Source organism: Osmerus eperlanus, chromosome 13 (assembly GCF_963692335.1).
Source record: "Osmerus eperlanus chromosome 13, fOsmEpe2.1, whole genome shotgun sequence".
Classification (NCBI taxonomy): Eukaryota; Metazoa; Chordata; class Actinopteri; order Osmeriformes; family Osmeridae; genus Osmerus; species Osmerus eperlanus.
This window is the reverse complement of record NC_085030.1, coordinates 17,107,797-17,127,094: the sequence shown is the minus strand read 5'-3', so window position 1 is coordinate 17,127,094 and position 19,298 is coordinate 17,107,797. Positions and strand designations below refer to the sequence as shown.

The following is a 19,298-nucleotide window of genomic DNA, read 5'->3' as shown; positions in this document are numbered from 1 at the left end:
ATCATCTGTATTTACCTTATTGCAGAAAATAAACAGAAGTTATATCTCTATCAGTGAAACTGTTAGTTGAAGTTGACTCTGGCCTAGTCAGCTGTGGGCTTTGGAAAAAGTTTCCCAAATAAAGTCCTTCTGAAGTATAGGGATGTTGAACTTAATCCAGACATACTGTGCTTCACTTCTCCTCCCTGCTTAAGGTAATGTTGTCATATTCCTCCCTGCTTAAGGTAATGTTGTCATATTCCTCCCTGCTTAACCCTCGTGCTGCCTTCGGGTCACATGACCCAAAGGTTCATAACGAACCATCGTTGTGTTTACCCAATTTTACCCAATACAAAAACAAATTAAAATAATTTTATTTTAACCTTCGCAATGTGGGGGGTCTGAGACAGCCTAGCTGTTAAAAGAAAATGCTTCACTTTGTCTTTGTATGCGGTAAATCTGTCGCAATACGACGGTGGGTCACAATGACTGATGGGTCAGAATGACCCGAAGATAACACAAGGGTTAAGGTAATGTTGTCATATGAGTGTTACCCACTCATGTCACAGCTGAAGCAGAGGAGAACATTACAACATCACATTTATCTTATAGAATACAAAGAATGCTCTTATGCTATTGCACTAAGCTTATCTTAAGCCCACTTTACCGCTTTAATAACACAGCAAGCTTGATTATGTTGATATCTCTGCTGACACGCTCTTGTATCATTCTCTCGTTTCTCTCCCTCTCCCCTCCTCTCTCCCTCTCTCACCTCTCTCTATTCCCCCTCTCTCCCTCTCCCCTCCTCTCTCCCTTCCCCCTCTCTCCCTCTATCTCCTCTCTCCCTTCCCCCTCTCTCCCTCTCCCCTCCTCTCTCTATTCCCCCTCTCTCCCTCTCTCTCCTCTCTCTATTCCCCCTCTCTCCCTCTCCCCTCCTCTCTCTATTCCCCCTCTCTCCCTCTCATATCTCTCTCTGCCCCCCTTTTGCAATTTCCACAGAAAGCATAATCTCAGAGTAATCAAGTCTCCCAGGGTTGTGGTGTGGTCCTAATGACGGTAGCGGGACTGTGCCAGTCTAGGAGAACCGCTCTCCCAACACTGTTCTGCTCATAGAACCCCTTCTCTTAACACCCTTCCAGATTGGACCCACGTTTCATATGTAGTTTTCTTGACTGAAGTGACCTCAACATTGTTTGGCCAGGAGAGATCCTGTCAGAGTGGTGTGTGGTCTTAAAAATATGCCGTCTCTTTGTGGTATTACATAACCTTGTAACATTGATTCATGGTTCGCAGTCTGACACATGATTCCCCGAAGGCTCAGGTTAAGCACAAACAGGGCCTCAATCAAACCAATCGCGAGGCTTGTTTCTCTACCCGTTCATTTTGGAGGTTTTGGCGAGAGATTTCCAGCCTTTGTTGTGGTTTACCGCCGGTTCTGCAGTGTAGTCCTGTGGTAATTGCGCTCCATTAACTGTCATTACCTGTCATGATCTCCGCCTCACAAAAGGTCTTTGTTCTCTGTCTGGGATTCTTTTGTTAGGGCGAGGACCAGTTCTGTTCACATAACCTCAGAACTGCTTCTCTCCCGCCAAAACCTCAGAGTACAGGATTGTAATCACATTCTGATGTTGGTCGGCTTCCCAGGTTACCCTGATGCGATAGAAAGATGTGTGTGTGTCTGTTTGTGTTTTCTGGCATGAGTAGGCTGGTAGGGGGTGCTCATTATTCACCGTGTAAACGTTAACCGACAATACGAATGTTTTCCGATAAACAGTGTTGCCAATTTTAGCGACAATAGCGATAGATTAAGCAACTTTTCACTTTTCTAGCGACTTTCCGCCAGTCAGTTAGGGCAACTTTTCCAAAAACCGTGAGATTTGGTAGCACCCCCCCCCGAAACTGTGAGAGTTGGCAGCTCTGCGTTAGGCAGCTCTGCGTTAGGCAGCTCTGCGTTAGGCAGCTCTGCGTTAGGCAGCTCTGCGTTAGGCAGCTCTGCGTTAGGCAGCTCTGCGTTAGGCAGCTCTGCGTTAGGCTTTATACCAAGTACATTTCTGGATGTGTGATCTCACCGAGTGTTTCGGTATGATCGTCTACCTACCCTGCAGGCGGTCTCTCCTGCAGGCGGTCTCTCCCGCTGGCGGTCTCTCCTGCAGGCGGTCTCTCCCGCTGGCGGTCTCTCCTGCAGGCGGTCTCTCCCGCTGGCGGTCTCTCCCGCAGGCGGTCTCTCCTGCTTTAATGCTGTCTCGTTGCCTCGTCCCGTTGGGGGTTTCAGTTGGCCGTCTTCCTCTCCACATCCCTCTGACCTCCACGTTTCAGACACATTTAGACAGATTTACTGTCTAGCTCTGCATTGCAGGTTGGAGAACAGAGAGGCCAGATCTGGCAAGCCTCTGCCAAGTCCTCAAACCCTCGGCCCCATCTTGAACTAACAGCATAGATGGATGGAGGGGTGGTACATGGCCTCCTGTTCTGCAGTGCACATTCCCTACAGATAGTGCAGGCTGTCTGTTCGTAGTGATGGAGCGAGTGTGATGACTGTGTATCGCTAGCTCATGGCTAGGTCATCGCTAGCTCATGGCTAGCTCATGGCTAGCTCTGCTGGCTACAGGGATGTGTCTCTCCTCCTCCGCTGGGTGTATGCTTCAGCTGAAGGGAACAGGGCAGGGGAAACATGGGAAATGAAGATGCTTTATAAAGCAATGGAAAAACTAATTCTTTCCCCAGTTTTGTGGAAACCAGTTCATTTGACAGGACAGCTCCTTTGTGGCTTCTGGGGGAAGAGAGTGAAACAGCGTTGACCTTTAACTGAAAAATGAGACCACAAGCCTTGTGGGGGGATTGTGGTTGCAGACAGAGAAATGGAACTTCCATTCATGTTCCAAGCGGTTTTTCTTCCGCCCATGTGCTTGTGATTGTTCGAGTTGTAAGTCTTAGTCTTGATACTTCTCCTGTATCTAAAGAGGCTAGCTCTCTCCCTCCTCCACCCTCCCTCCCTCTCCCTCCACCCTCTCCAGGCAGAGTCCTTGTCAGAATAGCACACTGGGCTAGTGCTAAAAGCAGAAAGTAGGCCAGAATCTTTCGGCCTCCGCCAACCGCTTTCCCAGCAGCCTCTGGGGCCGGAGGGGGAAGGTGGTAGGTTTTCATCTGGTGTCCTCGCTCGCTGCAGTTAAAACTTTAAACACCTTGTTCTCCCTCAGCAACGGCCCTGGGCACAGTAGCTGCCTGCAACACCCTCTCCTCTCCTCCCCTCTCCTCCCCCTCTCCTCCCTCCCTCTCCTCCCTCCCTCCCCCTCTCCTCCCCTTCTGCCTCCACCTCTTTTCCCCTCTTTCTCCCACCCCCCCTTCCTCCCTCTCCTCCCCTCCTCCTCCCCCTCTCCTCCCCACCGCGGGTCTACAGTGTCCCCATGCTCCGGGCTTCCAGCCCAGCCTCACAATAGAGGAGCCAGGCTTGGGGCCTCTGAGAGTGGAAGTGGTGGCAGTGTGTGAAAAGGTCTGGATGACAGGTCCTGGAGAGACGCCCCTGGTGACCCCTGGCTGACCCTCTGGTGACCCCTGGCTGACCCCTGGGGACCCCAGGCAGAATGACCCCTACTGGGAGGCCTCCCAACATGAAACTACTGTTTTCAGATATTACCAATATACTGATGTTAGTGTTGTGGGACTTGTGTATCACATTGGCCTTACTGCATGTTGTTCTGAGCCCAAGGGGAGATTCTATCTTAGTTTAATATTGGTCAAAACTTGGCAGTTGGTGCTTGTGTTCTCGTGCAGTTTTTTGTCATGTCGACTGTCAGGGGTCTTTGGTTAGAAAATGGCTTTTCTGATTTCATTTTTACATTGCTTTCTCTGACTTCATAGCAAAGCAATACATATCCCTTTAACATTTCCCCCTCTTTCCCCTTCATCACAAAAAAGTGCTTTTTAATACACTTCATTTTTTAGGTTATGACATGACCACGTTCAGTTCTTCTGTACCCAGTAGATCCACAATACACATGACCTATTATCTATAAAAACAAGAGCTTAACCGGATCAAAAACCTCGTAGAAGTTAGTAGAAGAATTAACGACACAACTGGCTCATGGACCTGGCGTCATGCTATGTGTGGATTCAAACAGACAGCGTGGCAGAAGTGTGGGGTGGCGTTTAGCTGTAAGTGTGCATACCATACAGGCCTGAGCTCCAGTCCAGCCCAGTCTCTTTGCAGCATGCCCCCCCCCCCCCCCCTCTCTTTCCCTGCCTTTCCTGTCACACTTCACCTAAAACCATCCAATAAAGCATGAAACATTGCCTGAAAGAAATACTTTTGTTATCTCATAGAAAACGATAAAGAAGTGTGGGGCCGTGGCGCACGCCTGTGTTTATGTTTAGTAAAGCTGGAGTGAACAGCTGTCTGCTCCTCGCCGTCCAGATCGCACCTCGCTCCTCGCCGTCCAGATCGCTCCTCGCCGTCCAGATCGCTCCTCGCACCTCGCACCTCGCTCCTCGCCCCGGGGCTGACAGCAAGCTGTGTTTACGCTCCCCTCAGTCAAGGAATCCAGCTGCTCTCCAAACCTCCAATTACAGCCCGTCGTTACCCAGACACAGGTAGTGTAGAGATCCCCACGGCCAGGTCATATACCTGTTTTGATTGGCTGGGACTCAGGGGAAGGCCCCTGTATCGCATGTTTCATACTGAGGGACGATCTTCTGTTCTAGAACGTTCTGGAACTTGTTGATGAGGGATTTGTTGGCCTGGAGAAGTTTTTCGGATTGGACTTACGACTGAATGTGCTCTTGCAGGTACAGAATTATAGTCTTTTTTTATGTTATTATATATTTATATGTTATAATGTTACATTTCAGGCCATGGATTCCGTTGTTTGCAAAAATAGATTTGACGAAATTCCTTGAACTGTGGCTATGCGGTTTGTTTCAGAAAAGAGTGTGTTCTATCTTTAGCTTCTTTGGAAACTGTCTGGTGAGACTGATGATGTGCTGCTACAGAATAAGAAAGTGTGTCTCCTGTACTGTCTCAAGCCTGGACGGGGTCAGGGGTCAGAGGAATGTCTCCTGTACTGTCTCCGGCCTGGACGGGCTCAGGGGGCGGACAGTTCCAATACATGAAGAATTGAGTCACAAACTCAACCTTCCTGAGGGACAAACATTTTCCCACACTCTTCATATCTAGGACACTAGTCATCAAAGAGAACGGGGTCTTTTTAAATGTCCTCTTCAAAGGATTCTCCCAGTTCGGGAGAGGAAAGACGTTCTCTTCTGCTTACTTAAGTGTGCTAATGCACTTTTGTTCCATGTGAGCCTTCCTCTCTCCTGCCATCATAACAAAGTGATGGAGCCGGTGAACTCTGATACGAGTCCATGGGAATGACTCTGGGATAGAGTCCAGAGGGATGGAAGTGCGGGAAAAAACCCGGCATCTTGTGTGATTGTTTGAGAAACAATACGGACAGGCACGGGGACACATTCCAACCAGGACAACGAGGCAGAGAGGGGGGGGGGGGGGGTAGGGCCCCCGGGGGGGGGGAGTCCCTGAGGGACTAGGGCCTCACCTCTGTCTGGGGGAGGGTAAGGGCCTCACCTCTGTCTGGGGGAGGGTAAGGGCCTCACCTCTGTCTGGGGGAGGGTAAGGGCCTCACCTCTGTCTGGGGGAGGGTAAGGGCCTCACCTCTGTCTGGGGGAGGGTAAGGGCCTCACCTCTGTCTGGGGGAGGGTAAGGGCCTCACCTCTGTCTGGGGGAGGGTAAGGGCCTCACCTCTGTCTGGGGGAGGGTAAGGGCCTCACCTCTGTCTGGGGGAGGGTAAGGGCCTCACCTCTGTCTGGGGGAGGGTAAGGGCCTCACCTCTGTCTGGGGGAGGGTAAGGGCCTCACCTCTGTCTGGGGGGAGGGTAAGGGCCTCACCTCTGTCTGGGGGAGGGTAAGGGCCTCACCTCTGTCTGGGGGAGGGTAAGGGCCTCACCTCTGTCTGGGGGAGGGTAAGGGCCTCACCTCTGTCTGGGGGAGGGTAAGGGCCTCACCTCTGTCTGGGGGAGGGTAAGGGCCTCACCTCTGTCTGGGGGAGGGTAAGGGCCTCACCTCTGTCTGGGGGAGGGTAAGGGCCTCACCTCTGTCTGGGGGGAGGGTAAGGGCCTCACCTCTGTCTGGGGGGAGGGTAAGGGCCTCACCTCTGTCTGGGGGAGGGTAAGGGCCTCACCTCTGTCTGGGGGAGGGTAAGGGCCTCACCTCTGTCTGGGGGGAGGGTAAGGGCCTCACCTCTGTCTGGGGGAGGGTAAGGGCCTCACCTCTGTCTGGGGGAGGGTAAGGGCCTCACCTCTGTCTGGGGGAGGGTAAGGGCCTCACCTCTGTCTGGGGGAGGGTAAGGGCCTCACCTCTGTCTGGGGGAGGGTAAGGGCCTCACCTCTGTCTGGGGGAGGGTAAGGGCCTCACCTCTGTCTGGGGGAGGGTAAGGGCCTCACCTCTGTCTGGGGGAGGGTAAGGGCCTCACCTCTGTCTGGGGGAGGGTAAGGGCCTCACCTCTGTCTGGGGGAGGGTAAGGGCCTCACCTCTGTCTGGGGGAGGGTAAGGGCCTCACCTCTGTCTGGGGGAGGGTAAGGGCCTCACCTCTGTCTGGGGGAGGGTAAGGGCCTCACCTCTGTCTGGGGGAGGGTAAGGGCCTCACCTCTGTCTGGGGGAGGGTAAGGGCCTCACCTCTGTCTGGGGGAGGGTAAGGGCCTCACCTCTGTCTGGGGGAGGGTAAGGGCCTCACCTCTGTCTGGGGGAGGGTAAGGGCCTCACCTCTGTCTGGGGGAGGGTAAGGGCCTCACCTCTGTCTGGGGGAGGGTAAGGGCCTCACCTCTGTCTGGGGGAGGGTAAGGGCCTCACCTCTGTCTGGGGGAGGGTAAGGGCCTCACCTCTGTCTGGGGGAGGGTAAGGGCCTCACCTCTGTCTGGGGGGAGGGTAAGGGCCTCACCTCTGTCTGGGGGAGGGTAAGGGCCTCACCTCTGTCTGGGGGAGGGTAAGGGCCTCACCTCTGTCTGGGGGGAGGGTAAGGGCCTCACCTCTGTCTGGGGGAGGGTAAGGGCCTCACCTCTGTCTGGGGGAGGGTAAGGGCCTCACCTCTGTCTGGGGGAGGGTAAGGGCCTCACCTCTGTCTGGGGGAGGGTAAGGGCCTCACCTCTGTCTGGGGGAGGGTAAGGGCCTCACCTCTGTCTGGGGGGAGGGTAAGGGCCTCACCTCTGTCTGGGGGAGGGTAAGGGCCTCACCTCTGTCTGGGGGAGGGTAAGGGCCTCACCTCTGTCTGGGGGAGGGTAAGGGCCTCACCTCTGTCTGGGGGAGGGTAAGGGCCTCACCTCTGTCTGGGGGAGGGTAAGGGCCTCACCTCTGTCTGGGGGAGGGTAAGGGCCTCACCTCTGTCTGGGGGAGGGTAAGGGCCTCACCTCTGTCTGGGGGAGGGTAAGGGCCTCACCTCTGTCTGGGGGAGGGTAAGGGCCTCACCTCTGTCTGGGGGAGGGTAAGGGCCTCACCTCTGTCTGGGGGAGGGTAAGGGCCTCACCTCTGTCTGGGGGAGGGTAAGGGCCTCACCTCTGTCTGGGGGAGGGTAAGGGCCTCACCTCTGTCTGGGGGAGGGTAAGGGCCTCACCTCTGTCTGGGGGAGGGTAAGGGCCTCACCTCTGTCTGGGGGAGGGTAAGGGCCTCACCTCTGTCTGGGGGAGGGTAAGGGCCTCACCTCTGTCTGGGGGAGGGTAAGGGCCTCACCTCTGTCTGGGGGAGGGTAAGGGCCTCACCTCTGTCTGGGGGAGGGTAAGGGCCTCACCTCTGTCTGGGGGGAGGGTAAGGGCCTCACCTCTGTCTGGGGGAGGGTAAGGGCCTCACCTCTGTCTGGGGGAGGGTAAGGGCCTCACCTCTGTCTGGGGGGAGGGTAAGGGCCTCACCTCTGTCTGGGGGAGGGTAAGGGCCTCACCTCTGTCTGGGGGAGGGTAAGGGCCTCACCTCTGTCTGGGGGAGGGTAAGGGCCTCACCTCTGTCTGGGGGAGGGTAAGGGCCTCACCTCTGTCTGGGGGAGGGTAAGGGCCTCACCTCTGTCTGGGGGGAGGGTAAGGGCCTCACCTCTGTCTGGGGGAGGGTAAGGGCCTCACCTCTGTCTGGGGGAGGGTAAGGGCCTCACCTCTGTCTGGGGGAGGGTAAGGGCCTCACCTCTGTCTGGGGGAGGGTAAGGGCCTCACCTCTGTCTGGGGGAGGGTAAGGGCCTCACCTCTGTCTGGGGGAGGGTAAGGGCCTCACCTCTGTCTGGGGGAGGGTAAGGGCCTCACCTCTGTCTGGGGGAGGGTAAGGGCCTCACCTCTGTCTGGGGGAGGGTAAGGGCCTCACCTCTGTCTGGGGGAGGGTAAGGGCCTCACCTCTGTCTGGGGGAGGGTAAGGGCCTCACCTCTGTCTGGGGGAGGGTAAGGGCCTCACCTCTGTCTGGGGGAGGGTAAGGGCCTCACCTCTGTCTGGGGGAGGGTAAGGGCCTCACCTCTGTCTGGGGGGAGGGTAAGGGCCTCACCTCTGTCTGGGGGAGGGTAAGGGCCTCACCTCTGTCTGGGGGAGGGTAAGGGCCTCACCTCTGTCTGGGGGAGGGTAAGGGCCTCACCTCTGTCTGGGGGGAGGGTAAGGGCCTCACCTCTGTCTGGGGGAGGGTAAGGGCCTCACCTCTGTCTGGGGGAGGGTAAGGGCCTCACCTCTGTCTGGGGGAGGGTAAGGGCCTCACCTCTGTCTGGGGGGAGGGTAAGGGCCTCACCTCTGTCTGGGGGAGGGTAAGGGCCTCACCTCTGTCTGGGGGAGGGTAAGGGCCTCACCTCTGTCTGGGGGGAGGGTAAGGGCCTCACCTCTGTCTGGGGGAGGGTAAGGGCCTCACCTCTGTCTGGGGGAGGGTAAGGGCCTCACCTCTGTCTGGGGGAGGGTAAGGGCCTCACCTCTGTCTGGGGGGAGGGTAAGGGCCTCACCTCTGTCTGGGGGAGGGTAAGGGCCTCACCTCTGTCTGGGGGAGGGTAAGGGCCTCACCTCTGTCTGGGGGGAGGGTAAGGGCCTCACCTCTGTCTGGGGGAGGGTAAGGGCCTCACCTCTGTCTGGGGGGAGGGTAAGGGCCTCACCTCTGTCTGGGGGGAGGGTAAGGGCCTCACCTCTGTCTGGGGGAGGGTAAGGGCCTCACCTCTGTCTGGGGGAGGGTAAGGGCCTCACCTCTGTCTGGGGGAGGGTAAGGGCCTCACCTCTGTCTGGGGGCAGGGTAAGGGCCTCACCTCTGTCTGGGGGAGGGTAAGGGCCTCACCTCTGTCTGGGGGAGGGTAAGGGCCTCACCTCTGTCTGGGGTAGGGTAAGGGCCTCACCTCTGTCTGGGGGAGGGTAAGGGCCTCACCTCTGTCTGGGGGGAGGGTAAGGGCCTCACCTCTGTCTGGGGGGAGGGTAAGGGCCTCACCTCTGTCTGGGGGGAGGGTAAGGGCCTCACCTCTGTCTGGGGGAGGGTAAGGGCCTCACCTCTGTCTGGGGGAGGGTAAGGGCCTCACCTCTGTCTGGGGGGAGGGTAAGGGCCTCACCTCTGTCTGGGGGAGGGTAAGGGCCTCACCTCTGTCTGGGGGAGGGTAAGGGCCTCACCTCTGTCTGGGGGAGGGTAAGGGCCTCACCTCTGTCTGGGGGAGGGTAAGGGCCTCACCTCTGTCTGGGGGAGGGTAAGGGCCTCACCTCTGTCTGGGGGAGGGTAAGGGCCTCACCTCTGTCTGGGGGAGGGTAAGGGCCTCACCTCTGTCTGGGGGAGGGTAAGGGCCTCACCTCTGTCTGGGGGAGGGTAAGGGCCTCACCTCTGTCTGGGGGAGGGTAAGGGCCTCACCTCTGTTTCACCTCTTTTCCTTGGAAAGTGGAGAGGAGGGGAGAGAAGTTGTCCGCTGAACCAAACACAATTACTAGCCTGTCATGGAGTAATTACACAGGTCACAGACGCTGTTAGACCGGATAGACACCCTGGTTTGAGCCCTTTTGAAGTTTGGACTGTTGCTAATGTAGACTCAGCAAGTGATATATTGGACCAGCTAATAGGGTGTTGACTAGGCCTCAAAACCCAATGTGACCCTCCCTAGCTGTGTGTTAAGATAATTCTGTTTTTAAGATTTGTTATTTGGGCATTTTTCTAGCTTTAATGGACAGATAAAGTAACAAGTACATTTTGACAAGGCAGGGAGAGAGAGAAAGAGAGAGGGAGACATGCAGCAAAGATCCAAGGACTCCAACCCAGGCTGCTGTGATAAGGCCTCAGCCTACAAGGTTAAGCACACTCATATGTCCAGCTACCGGGGGCGCCCCGCTAACTCTGTTTTTACGGCCGCGTAACTAAGACTTCCTCCTGGCCTCACAGGAGCCCGGTTAGCCAGAGGAGGGCTGTGATAGAGATCCAACCCTCCGCTCTCAGTAGCCAGCCCAGCATGAGCTCACCCTGGGTGTGGTGGGCCCAGGGGTCAGACCCAGCCGCCGGGACCCAGCATCCCCTCTCCCTCGCTGGGCCACGTCTGGCTAGCGCCCCCCTGGGACCTACGTGGACAGATTACTGAGTACGTAGGAACCGACCCTCTCTGCCAGAGAGCAGGCCAGGTAATGAGAAAACCAGAAGCGGTGGGTTTTGCTGCACCCTGGCTGCCCAGTAAGTAGCAGCTTGCAGACGCGGAAGTGGACCTCATTAAGGTTTACGTGAGCAGCCTGGGACTGGCTGGGGCTGAACTGAACACACAAATCAAAACGGTTAGCCAGCTGCTGAATCTCATCGGTGAATCATTTGCTGATTTGAATCGGTTACTGAATGTCATCCGTGAATCCATTGTCGCCTTGCTAATTGTTACCAGTTTGGTCTCTGCTGTAACGGTCGGTCTGCCAGCGCTACAGAGAGGCGGGGTGAGGGTCAGGGGGGCTGGAGGACTTAGTGACTGTGTGGTTGTCTCTCCGCTGCGGTCAGGGGTGGGGTGAGGCTGTGCAGATGATCCCAGCGATGTGAAGGTGTCCTCCAGACCCTGGCTGAGAGGTTATCTGCATTAGCACAAGCCGATGGACAGCTGGGTTGACGCGAGTCATTACTCATGCCTGCAGACTTCGCAGGGATGCTAGATTCCGTCCAGAGAATTTATCGAGCTCCATCGGTAAATCAAGGTCAGGCCTTTTACTGTGGATGTTAAAACAACCTAGACAGAAGAGCTGGATCAGGATACCACAGTAAAAGTCATCCAGCTGAACATGATAGCATGTGTAATGGGGCAGTTATGAGTTATATTTTGATGATGCAGACCATGTGTGTTTAAACAGGTAAACAGACCCCACCCTCAGTAGCCTTTTGTTTTGCCTATGGTTTAAACAATAGCCGCTTTACAACCCGTGCACCGCTGTGAATAGTAGTAGTACTGAATGGCCTAGTGTCAGCAAACTGGCCAGATCTGTTACACACACAAATACACGTAGACCACACACACACACTCACTCACCGGTGCACACACACATACACACACACACACTCACTCACCGGTGCACACACACACACACACACACTGACACACACACTCTCACTTCCATCAGCAGCAGGCAGCCCAGATCAAAATGCTGCTCCGCTCCCTGACATACAGCAGTCAGTTTCTGTTGTACGCCATCCAGGAGTGCGAGCGAGCCAAGGAACTGACAGAAACTCACACCCCGCCGGGCCGGCCAGCGCAGATCTCTGCCCCCTCTCCCCCACAGCTGTGCAAACAAAGGGAAACAGAAACGGCGAATTTAATCCCCTAATTGTTTTGGCTTTCAAATGAGTGAGACCCAAAGATTTGGGACTTTCAAAATGGCCATTCTTAACTATGTGCTGAAATACTTTGAGAGTGAATTTTGAGTGAGAAGATATCATTTCAATAAGCTGTTATGATATTGGTGTTAAGAGCTTGTAGCTTATGCTGTATGTAGAGTACTGTGTGTGTGTGTGTGTGTGTGATTATTTACTGTAAGTGTATGAGTGAGAAGTGCATCAGTGTGTACTGTAAGTGTGTGAGTGCGTGTGTGTGAGAGCGTGAGGTTTATCGTGTCAGGATTCCTGAGGGTTGAGAAGGTCAAGATCCTTCTTCAGGATCTTCTTCAGGAGTTCAGTTACAGTGCTCTCTTAACCGCCAACTTAACACTGAACAATACACTTCACCTGGACGCTGGACGCCCTGCCACTCAGATCTTGCAGCACCAGAGCCCTGCCACTCAGATCATGCAGCACCAGAGCCCTGCCACTCAGATCATGCAGCACCAGAGCCCTGCCACTCAGATCATGCAGCACCAGAGCCCTGCCACTCAGATCATGCAGCACCAGAGCCCTGCCACTCAGATCATGCAGCACCAGAGCCCTGCCACTCAGATCATGCAGCACCAGAGCCCTGCCACTCAGATCATGCAGCACCAGAGCCCTGCCACTCAGATCTTGCAGCACAAGAGCCCTGCCACTCAGATCTTGCAGCACCAGAGCCCTGCCACTCAGATCATGCAGCACCAGAGCCCTGCCACTCAGATCATGCAGCACCAGAGCCCTGCCACTCAGATCATGCAGCACCAGAGCCCTGCCACTCAGATCATGCAGCACCAGAGCCCTTCCACTCAGATCATGCAGCACCAGAGCCCTGCCACTCAGATCTTGCAGCACCAGAGCCCTGCCACTCAGATCATGCAGCACCAGAGCCCTGCCACTCAGATCTTGCAGCACAAGAGCCCTGCCACTCAGATCTTGCAGCACCAGAGCCCTGCCACTCAGATCATGCAGCACCAGAGCCCTGCCACTCAGATCTTGCAGCACCAGAGCCCTGCCACTCAGATCATGCAGCACCAGAGCCCTGCCACTCAGATCATGCAGCACCAGAGCCCTGCCACTCAGATCTTGCAGCACCAGAGCCCTGCCACTCAGATCTTGCAGCACCAGAGCCCTGCCACTCAGATCTTGCAGCACCAGAGCCCTGCCACTCAGATCATGCAGCACCAGAGCCCTGCCACTCAGATCTTGCAGCACCAGAGCCCTGCCACTCAGATCATGCAGCACCAGAGCCCTGCCACTCAGATCATGCAGCACCAGAGCCCTGCCACTCAGATCTTGCAGCACCAGAGCAGGGACATAGTACCAGCTAAACCCCACTGTCAGTGTTGATTACCCTCCAGGGAGTAGCACATGGTGGGGATGACGGCAGCTTAAGCCAAGCTTGTTAGTGTAGCGCTGTCAACAAGAGAGGGGCTGGAGGTGTGACGTGGCCGCACAGCTCCGCAGCGAGGATACCTCGGTCAGGGTGAGGGAACACGGTCGTTTCTCGGGACAGTGGATGTAGCAGTTTGAGAAGACGTGGTTTTGATACCCCTTCAGCTGGGATAGGATTCTGTGTCTGAGAGGACACCTGCTGGAAGCTTCACCGGTGCAAGGGTGTTGTGTTGGTGCCACAGTCTCTGCTTGGAGGGGGACTGGAGGAAACAGGGAGAGAGAGAAAGACAGAAAGAGAGAGAGAAGCGGGGGTACAGTACAGGTTGTATCTCTTGACCAACGATACCTGAAGTGAAAAGGGCAAAGCTGTAATGTCATGAATGCTGAACTGATCTGTCTGTCTGTCTCTCTGCAGGCGGTGACGGGACGCTGCTTCGGGGACAAGGACTTCAGAGGAGGCCTGGAGAACGGGATCCTGCTGTGCGAGTAGGTTCTTACACGCTTTTACTACCTGGTTATCCCTCCTTCCCTCTCACTGCCTGGTTATCCCTCCTATTTTTCTTTAACCATCTGGTCATTCAGTCTTTATGCATCTCAATGAAGGTGGTTAGTACAGTAAAGTTAGTATCCGTGTTTGGGTTTCTCTGCACATCACATGTCCTACATTGCAGCACATGCATAGTTGATAATGATGCTGACTCGCTCAGATATATTTGGTCCGGGGTGTTAAATATAACCTGAGTGACTGAGGACAGAGCTTAGCCTAGAAAGCAACCCGGCTCCTCCTTTAAGATAAGCTCCTGTCAAATGTTACTGCCCCTTAGAGGCATCCTGGACGACCCTCCTCTCCTTCCTGACAGATAGACCTGAAACATTAGACCTCACTGCTCCCTTCTGGGGCAGGACGCCTCCAGGGTGGTGGAGCCTCCAGGGTGGTGAAGCCTCCAGGGTGGTGAAGCCTCCAGGGTGGTGAAGCCTCCAGGGTGGTGAAGCCTCCAGGGTGGTGAAGCCTCCAGGGTGGGGGTGCCTCCAGGGTGGTGAAGCCTCCAGGGTGGGGGTGCCTCCAGGGTGGTGAAGCCTCCAGGGTGGGGGAGCCTCCAGGGTGGGGGAGCCTCCAGGGTGGTGAAGCCTCCAGGGTGGGGGAGCCTCCAGGGTGGTGAAGCCTCCAGGGTGGTGAAGCCTCCAGGGTGGTGAAGCCTCCAGGGTGGGGGTGCCTCCAGGGTGGTGAAGCCTCCAGGGTGGGGGTGCCTCCAGGGTGGGGGAGCCTCCAGGGTGGGGGTGCCTGGGTGTTGGAGAGGGGTCTCGCATCTATCAGCCATCTGTGGCCCCACGAAGGGGGGGCAAGCTTCACAGCATGTACTTTACAACCTGCTGCTTTCAGCAGGGGACTGTAAATCTGAGATGTTTATGGAGTGTTTCCTCATGTTCTACTGAGGGGCCTGCTGATAGGACAGCCCTGGGGAGAGGGGGGGAGGGGGAGGAGGAGGCAGACTCTCACTGGAGATGATAGAGGGGGTCACTGGGGTCAACACAAACAGATGGGTAATCCTAGGTTGGAGACATGCTGTCATTGTGTGTGTGTGTGCAGTGCGTGTAAGAGGAGAAGAATGTGTGTGCGTGTACAGTATGTTTAGGAAGAGAAGAGAGAGTGTGTGTAAGAGAGAGGGAAAGACTTCTGCTAAAGCCAACCTTACTTACTGTCCATAAACAAACAGAACCGTGTGTCAGAATTACAAACAAGACAGAAGTTTATCACAGCTCTATCCAAAGCAGCTGTCACACACAGATACCATCTCTCCACCTCGCAGCTTCTCTGCATCATCAAAACAACCAGGGCCTCTCCACCCCCCCTCATCTCCACCCCCCCTAATCCTCTACGCTCATCATCCATCTCCTCTCACACGGACGATTGCCTCGTGGTCCCGGCCTTCGCAGCACGTCCTTGCTCCTCAGATAGTTATCTGGGTTCTGTCACGTGAGGGGAACAGAGAACCGGGCCTCTTCTGGAACATTCCTCAGGTGGAACCTCAATAACAGGTCTTAGATCAGATAACACACATTGCGTGTATGTGTGCAAAGTGTGTGTGTGTGACAAACCCTGCACACATACACCCAAACCTTGCACCTGAAGGGTGTAGTGGAGGAAGTATGGAGTGTCGTAGTGAGTGTGTCCTGGCTCGAGAGACTCGTAAGAAGCGCTAGACAGCCAGACAGGAAGTGTGCTAGTGTCCTGTACCCTTGTGAGGTTGCCCTTCAAGCAGGATGTGAGCATGGGAGGATACGACAGGGGAGAGGGTGGTGTGTGTGTGTGTGTGTGTGTGTGTGTGTGTGTGTGTGTGTGTGTGTGTGTGTGTGCGTGTGCGTAAGGGGACAGTCATGACAGAATTTTTTTACGTAACTTTTTAGTTTCAGAAAAAAAATATGGAAAAAAATGGGAAAAAGAGTTTTACGTAGAAAAAAATCTAAAGTTGTTTGTGTTGTGTGTGGAAAAAACAGTTTAGGAAAAAAAAGTTTTGAAAGGTTGAAAAAAAGTTTTCCATAAAAAAGATACATTATGGACGGAGTTAGCGATGATGTCACAAGACTGAGAATAGCGATGATGTCACAAGACTGAGAATAGAGATGATGTCACAAGACTGAGAATAGAGGCATTCCTGATCACAGATGGCCATATATGAGGGAAATGTTTGAGGTGTCAAAAAGGATTCCTGGCGAATGCGCTGTGTCTTTTTGAATTCATGTTTTGAGATGGTTAAAGTGAAGGATGTGTGTACTTCTCTCCGTGACAGTAATGTCTAGTGATCCATGTCATGGTAGACTTATACCAGCCAGTCACACCCACTTCCTGTGTGACAGTTTCCTGCTGGGCTCTCAGAATGAGGCAAAGCAGGTGCGTCCTGGTACCTCCCCGTCTCTCTCTTCAGATTCCTTCCATCCCAGCTGCTGGAGCTGGGGAGATGCAGAGGATGGACAGATGTCCAGATGTTTGGTTAGCCTGCTTCCTGGAGCTTCCCCCAGGGGCAGCTGTGTGGCTCTGTCTACAGAGCTGTGCCTCTCTCCAGCCTCTCTCTCCAGCCTCTCTCTCCAGCCTCTCTCTCCAGCCTCTCTCCAGCCTCTCTCTCCAGCCTCTCTCTACAGCCTCTCTCCAGCCTCTCTCTCCAGCCTCTCTCTCCAGCCTCTCTCTCCAGCCTCTCTCTCCAGCCTCTCTCCAGCCTCTCTCTCCAGCTTGTCTCTCCAGCCTCTCTCCAGCCTCTCTCTCCAGTGTCTCTCTCCAGCCTCTCTCTCCAGCCTCTCTCTCCAGCTTCTCTCTCCAGCCTCTCTCTCCAGCCTCTCTCTCCAGCCTCTCTCCAGCCTCTCTCCAGCTTCTCTCTCCAGCCTCTCTCCAGCCTCTCTCTCCAGTGTCTCTCTCCAGCCTCTCTCTCCAGCCTCTCTCTCCAGCCTCTCTCTCCAGCCTCTCTATCCAGCCTCCTGCTCCCAGCAGAGACTCACCCTAAGCCCTGTGTGCTGGCTGGTCTGAGAGGGCCAAACTGGATCTTTGGGGAAGGGTGTTAGTGGGATCTAGCAGCTGTTGTCTGTGTATACAAGGGATCTGACTGGCTGCAGTTGTAAGATATGGACGGGTCAGTTATCTTCTTTAAGAATTTAGGCATCTGGCTTTAAGGAATCTGTGTTTTATGTGGTTCCCACTGGTTCTATGTGGTCAGTAAGTGTGTGTGTTTTAATATTGAGTGATTATATGATAAGTTATGCTAAGTTAAACTCTCTTTTTCTTTTGCTCTGCCTCTCTATCACTCGCTCTCTTTCTCTCGCAGGTTGTTGAGTTCCGTCAAACCTGGCTTGGTGAAGAAGATCAACAGACACCCTACTCCCATTGCTGGCGTGGTGAGTTCCTCTCTTTTAACCTCTGGCCTCCATCCCTCTGTCTCCATCCCTCTGTCTCTCCATCCCTCTGTCTCTCCATCCCTCTGTCTCCATCCCTCTGTCTCCATCCCTCTGTCTCCATCCCTCTGTCTCTCCATCCCTCTGTCTCCATCCCTCTGTCTCTCCATCCCTCTGTCTCCATCCCTCTGTCTCTCCATCCCTCTGTCTCTCCATCCCTCCGTCTCTCCATCCCTCCGTCTCTCCATCCCTCTGTATCTCCATCCCTCTGTCTCTCCATCCCTCTGTCTCTCCATCCCTCCGTCTCTCCATCCCTCTGTCTCTCCATCCCTCTGTCTCTCCATCCCTCTGTCTCTCCATCCCTCTGTCTCTCCATCCCTCTGTCTCTCCATCCCTCTGTCTCTCCATCCCTCTGTCTCTCCATCCCTCTGTCTCCATCCCTCTGTCTCCATCCCTCTGTCTCCATCCCTCTGTCTCTCCATCCCTCTGTCTCCATCCCTCTGTCTCTCCATCCCTCTGTCTCCATCCCTCTGTCTCTCCATCCCTCTGTCTCTCCATCCCTCCGTCTCTCCATCCCTCCGTCTCTCCATCCCTCTGTATCTCCATCCCTCTGTCTCTCCATCCCTCTGTCTCTCCATCCCTCCGTCTCTCCATCCCTCTGTCTCTCCATCCCTCTGTCTCTCCATCCCTCTGTCTCTCCATCCCTCTGTCTCTCCATCCCTCTGTCTCTCCATCCCTCTGTCTCTCCATCCCTCTGTCTCTCCATCCCTCTGTCTCCATCCCTCTGTCTCTCCATCCCTCTGTCTCTCCATCCCTCTGTCTCCATCCCTCTGTCTCTCCATCCCTCTGTCTCTCCATCCCTCTGTCTCTCCATCCCTCTGTCTCTCCATCCCTCCGTCTCTCCATCCCTCTGTCTCCATCCCTCTGTCTCTCCATCCCTCTGTCTCTCCATCCCTCTGTCTCTCCATCCCTCTGTCTCCATCCCTCTGTCTCTCCATCCCTCTGTCTCTCCATCCCTCTGTCTCTCCATCCCTCCGTCTCTCCATCCCTCTGTCTCCATCCCTCTGTCTCCATCCCTCTGTCTCTCCATCCCTCTGTCTCTCCATCCCTCTGTCTCTCCATCCCTCTGTCTCTCCATCCCTCTGTCTCTCCATCCCTCTGTCTCCATCCCTCTGTCTCTCCATCCCTCTGTCTCTCCATCCCTCCGTCTCTCCATCCCTCCGTCTCTCCATCCCTCTGTATCTCCATCCCTCTGTCTCTCCATCCCTCTGTCTCTCCATCCCTCCGTCTCTCCATCCCTCTGTCTCTCCATCCCTCTGTCTCTCCATCCCTCTGTCTCTCCATCCCTCTGTCTCTCCATCCCTCTGTCTCTCCATCCCTCTGTCTCTCCATCCCTCCGTCTCTCCATCCCTCCGTCTCTCCATCCCTCTGTCTCTCCATCCCTCTGTCTCTCCATCCCTCTGTCTCTCCATCCCTCTGTCTCTCCATCCCTCTGTCTCTCCATCCCTCCGTCTCTCCATCCCTCTGTCTCTCCATCCCTCTGTCTCTCCATCCCTCTGTCTCTCCATCCCTCTGTCTCTCCATCTCTTCATCTCTCCATTCCCCTCATCTCTCTGTCCCTCTACCCTCCCACTACCATGGCTGTCGCAGTGAGTTCCCCTTTCACCTCCATCTCTATTTCTCCATCTCTCCATCCGCCCACTCCACATCTGCTTGTGCCTGTCCATAATCCACCCTCTCCTCTCTGTCTGTCTGCTATGCTGAACAGTTGATTCATGTGTGCAGCATATTATGCTCTCTCGTGCCCACAAGAACAGTCAAGTGGTGTTTGATTAACATCTGGAGAAAGGAAAAAGTGTTAGTCATTAGCAGCTGTGTGTGTGTGCGTGCGTGCGTGTGAGAGAGGGAGAGAGAGAGATTATTTCTGTCAGTTTCAGGGAAACCATTTTGATTACATGCACGCATGCATGACACGGAGTTGAGCACTCATTGGCTAATCAACTGGAGTGGATCATTTCAAAATGAAATCAGAACCAAATTGTGTTACATACAAATTTATGCAAAACACATGGACACGAATCATCATTATCATAAAAATCTAGCTTCATTTTTACATCTCCTTATACATATTTTCAAGTCTTCAGATTCACGCTGTTAAGGTGAAAGTGTGATAATGCGCCCTAAACCCTTCATCCAGTCCTGTGATTCATCAGAGCACGGCTGCTCTGATGTGCAGGACTGGGAGTGATGA

The 19,298-nt window shown here is 54.6% G+C and overlaps 1 protein-coding gene across 1 annotated transcript in view; it reads left to right on the top strand.

Annotated features, from left to right (window-relative positions):
* The window catches only part of limch1b (LIM and calponin homology domains 1b), a 74,027-nt gene that overhangs the window by 19,612 nt on the left and 35,117 nt on the right, over positions 1 to 19,298 (top strand). Inside the window, exons 2-3 of the mRNA XM_062477201.1 lie at positions 13,584 to 13,654; positions 16,981 to 17,050. Of these exons, the coding sequence (XP_062333185.1) occupies positions 13,584 to 13,654; positions 16,981 to 17,050 (141 nt within the window). The remainder of the gene's footprint in view (positions 1 to 13,583; positions 13,655 to 16,980; positions 17,051 to 19,298) is intronic.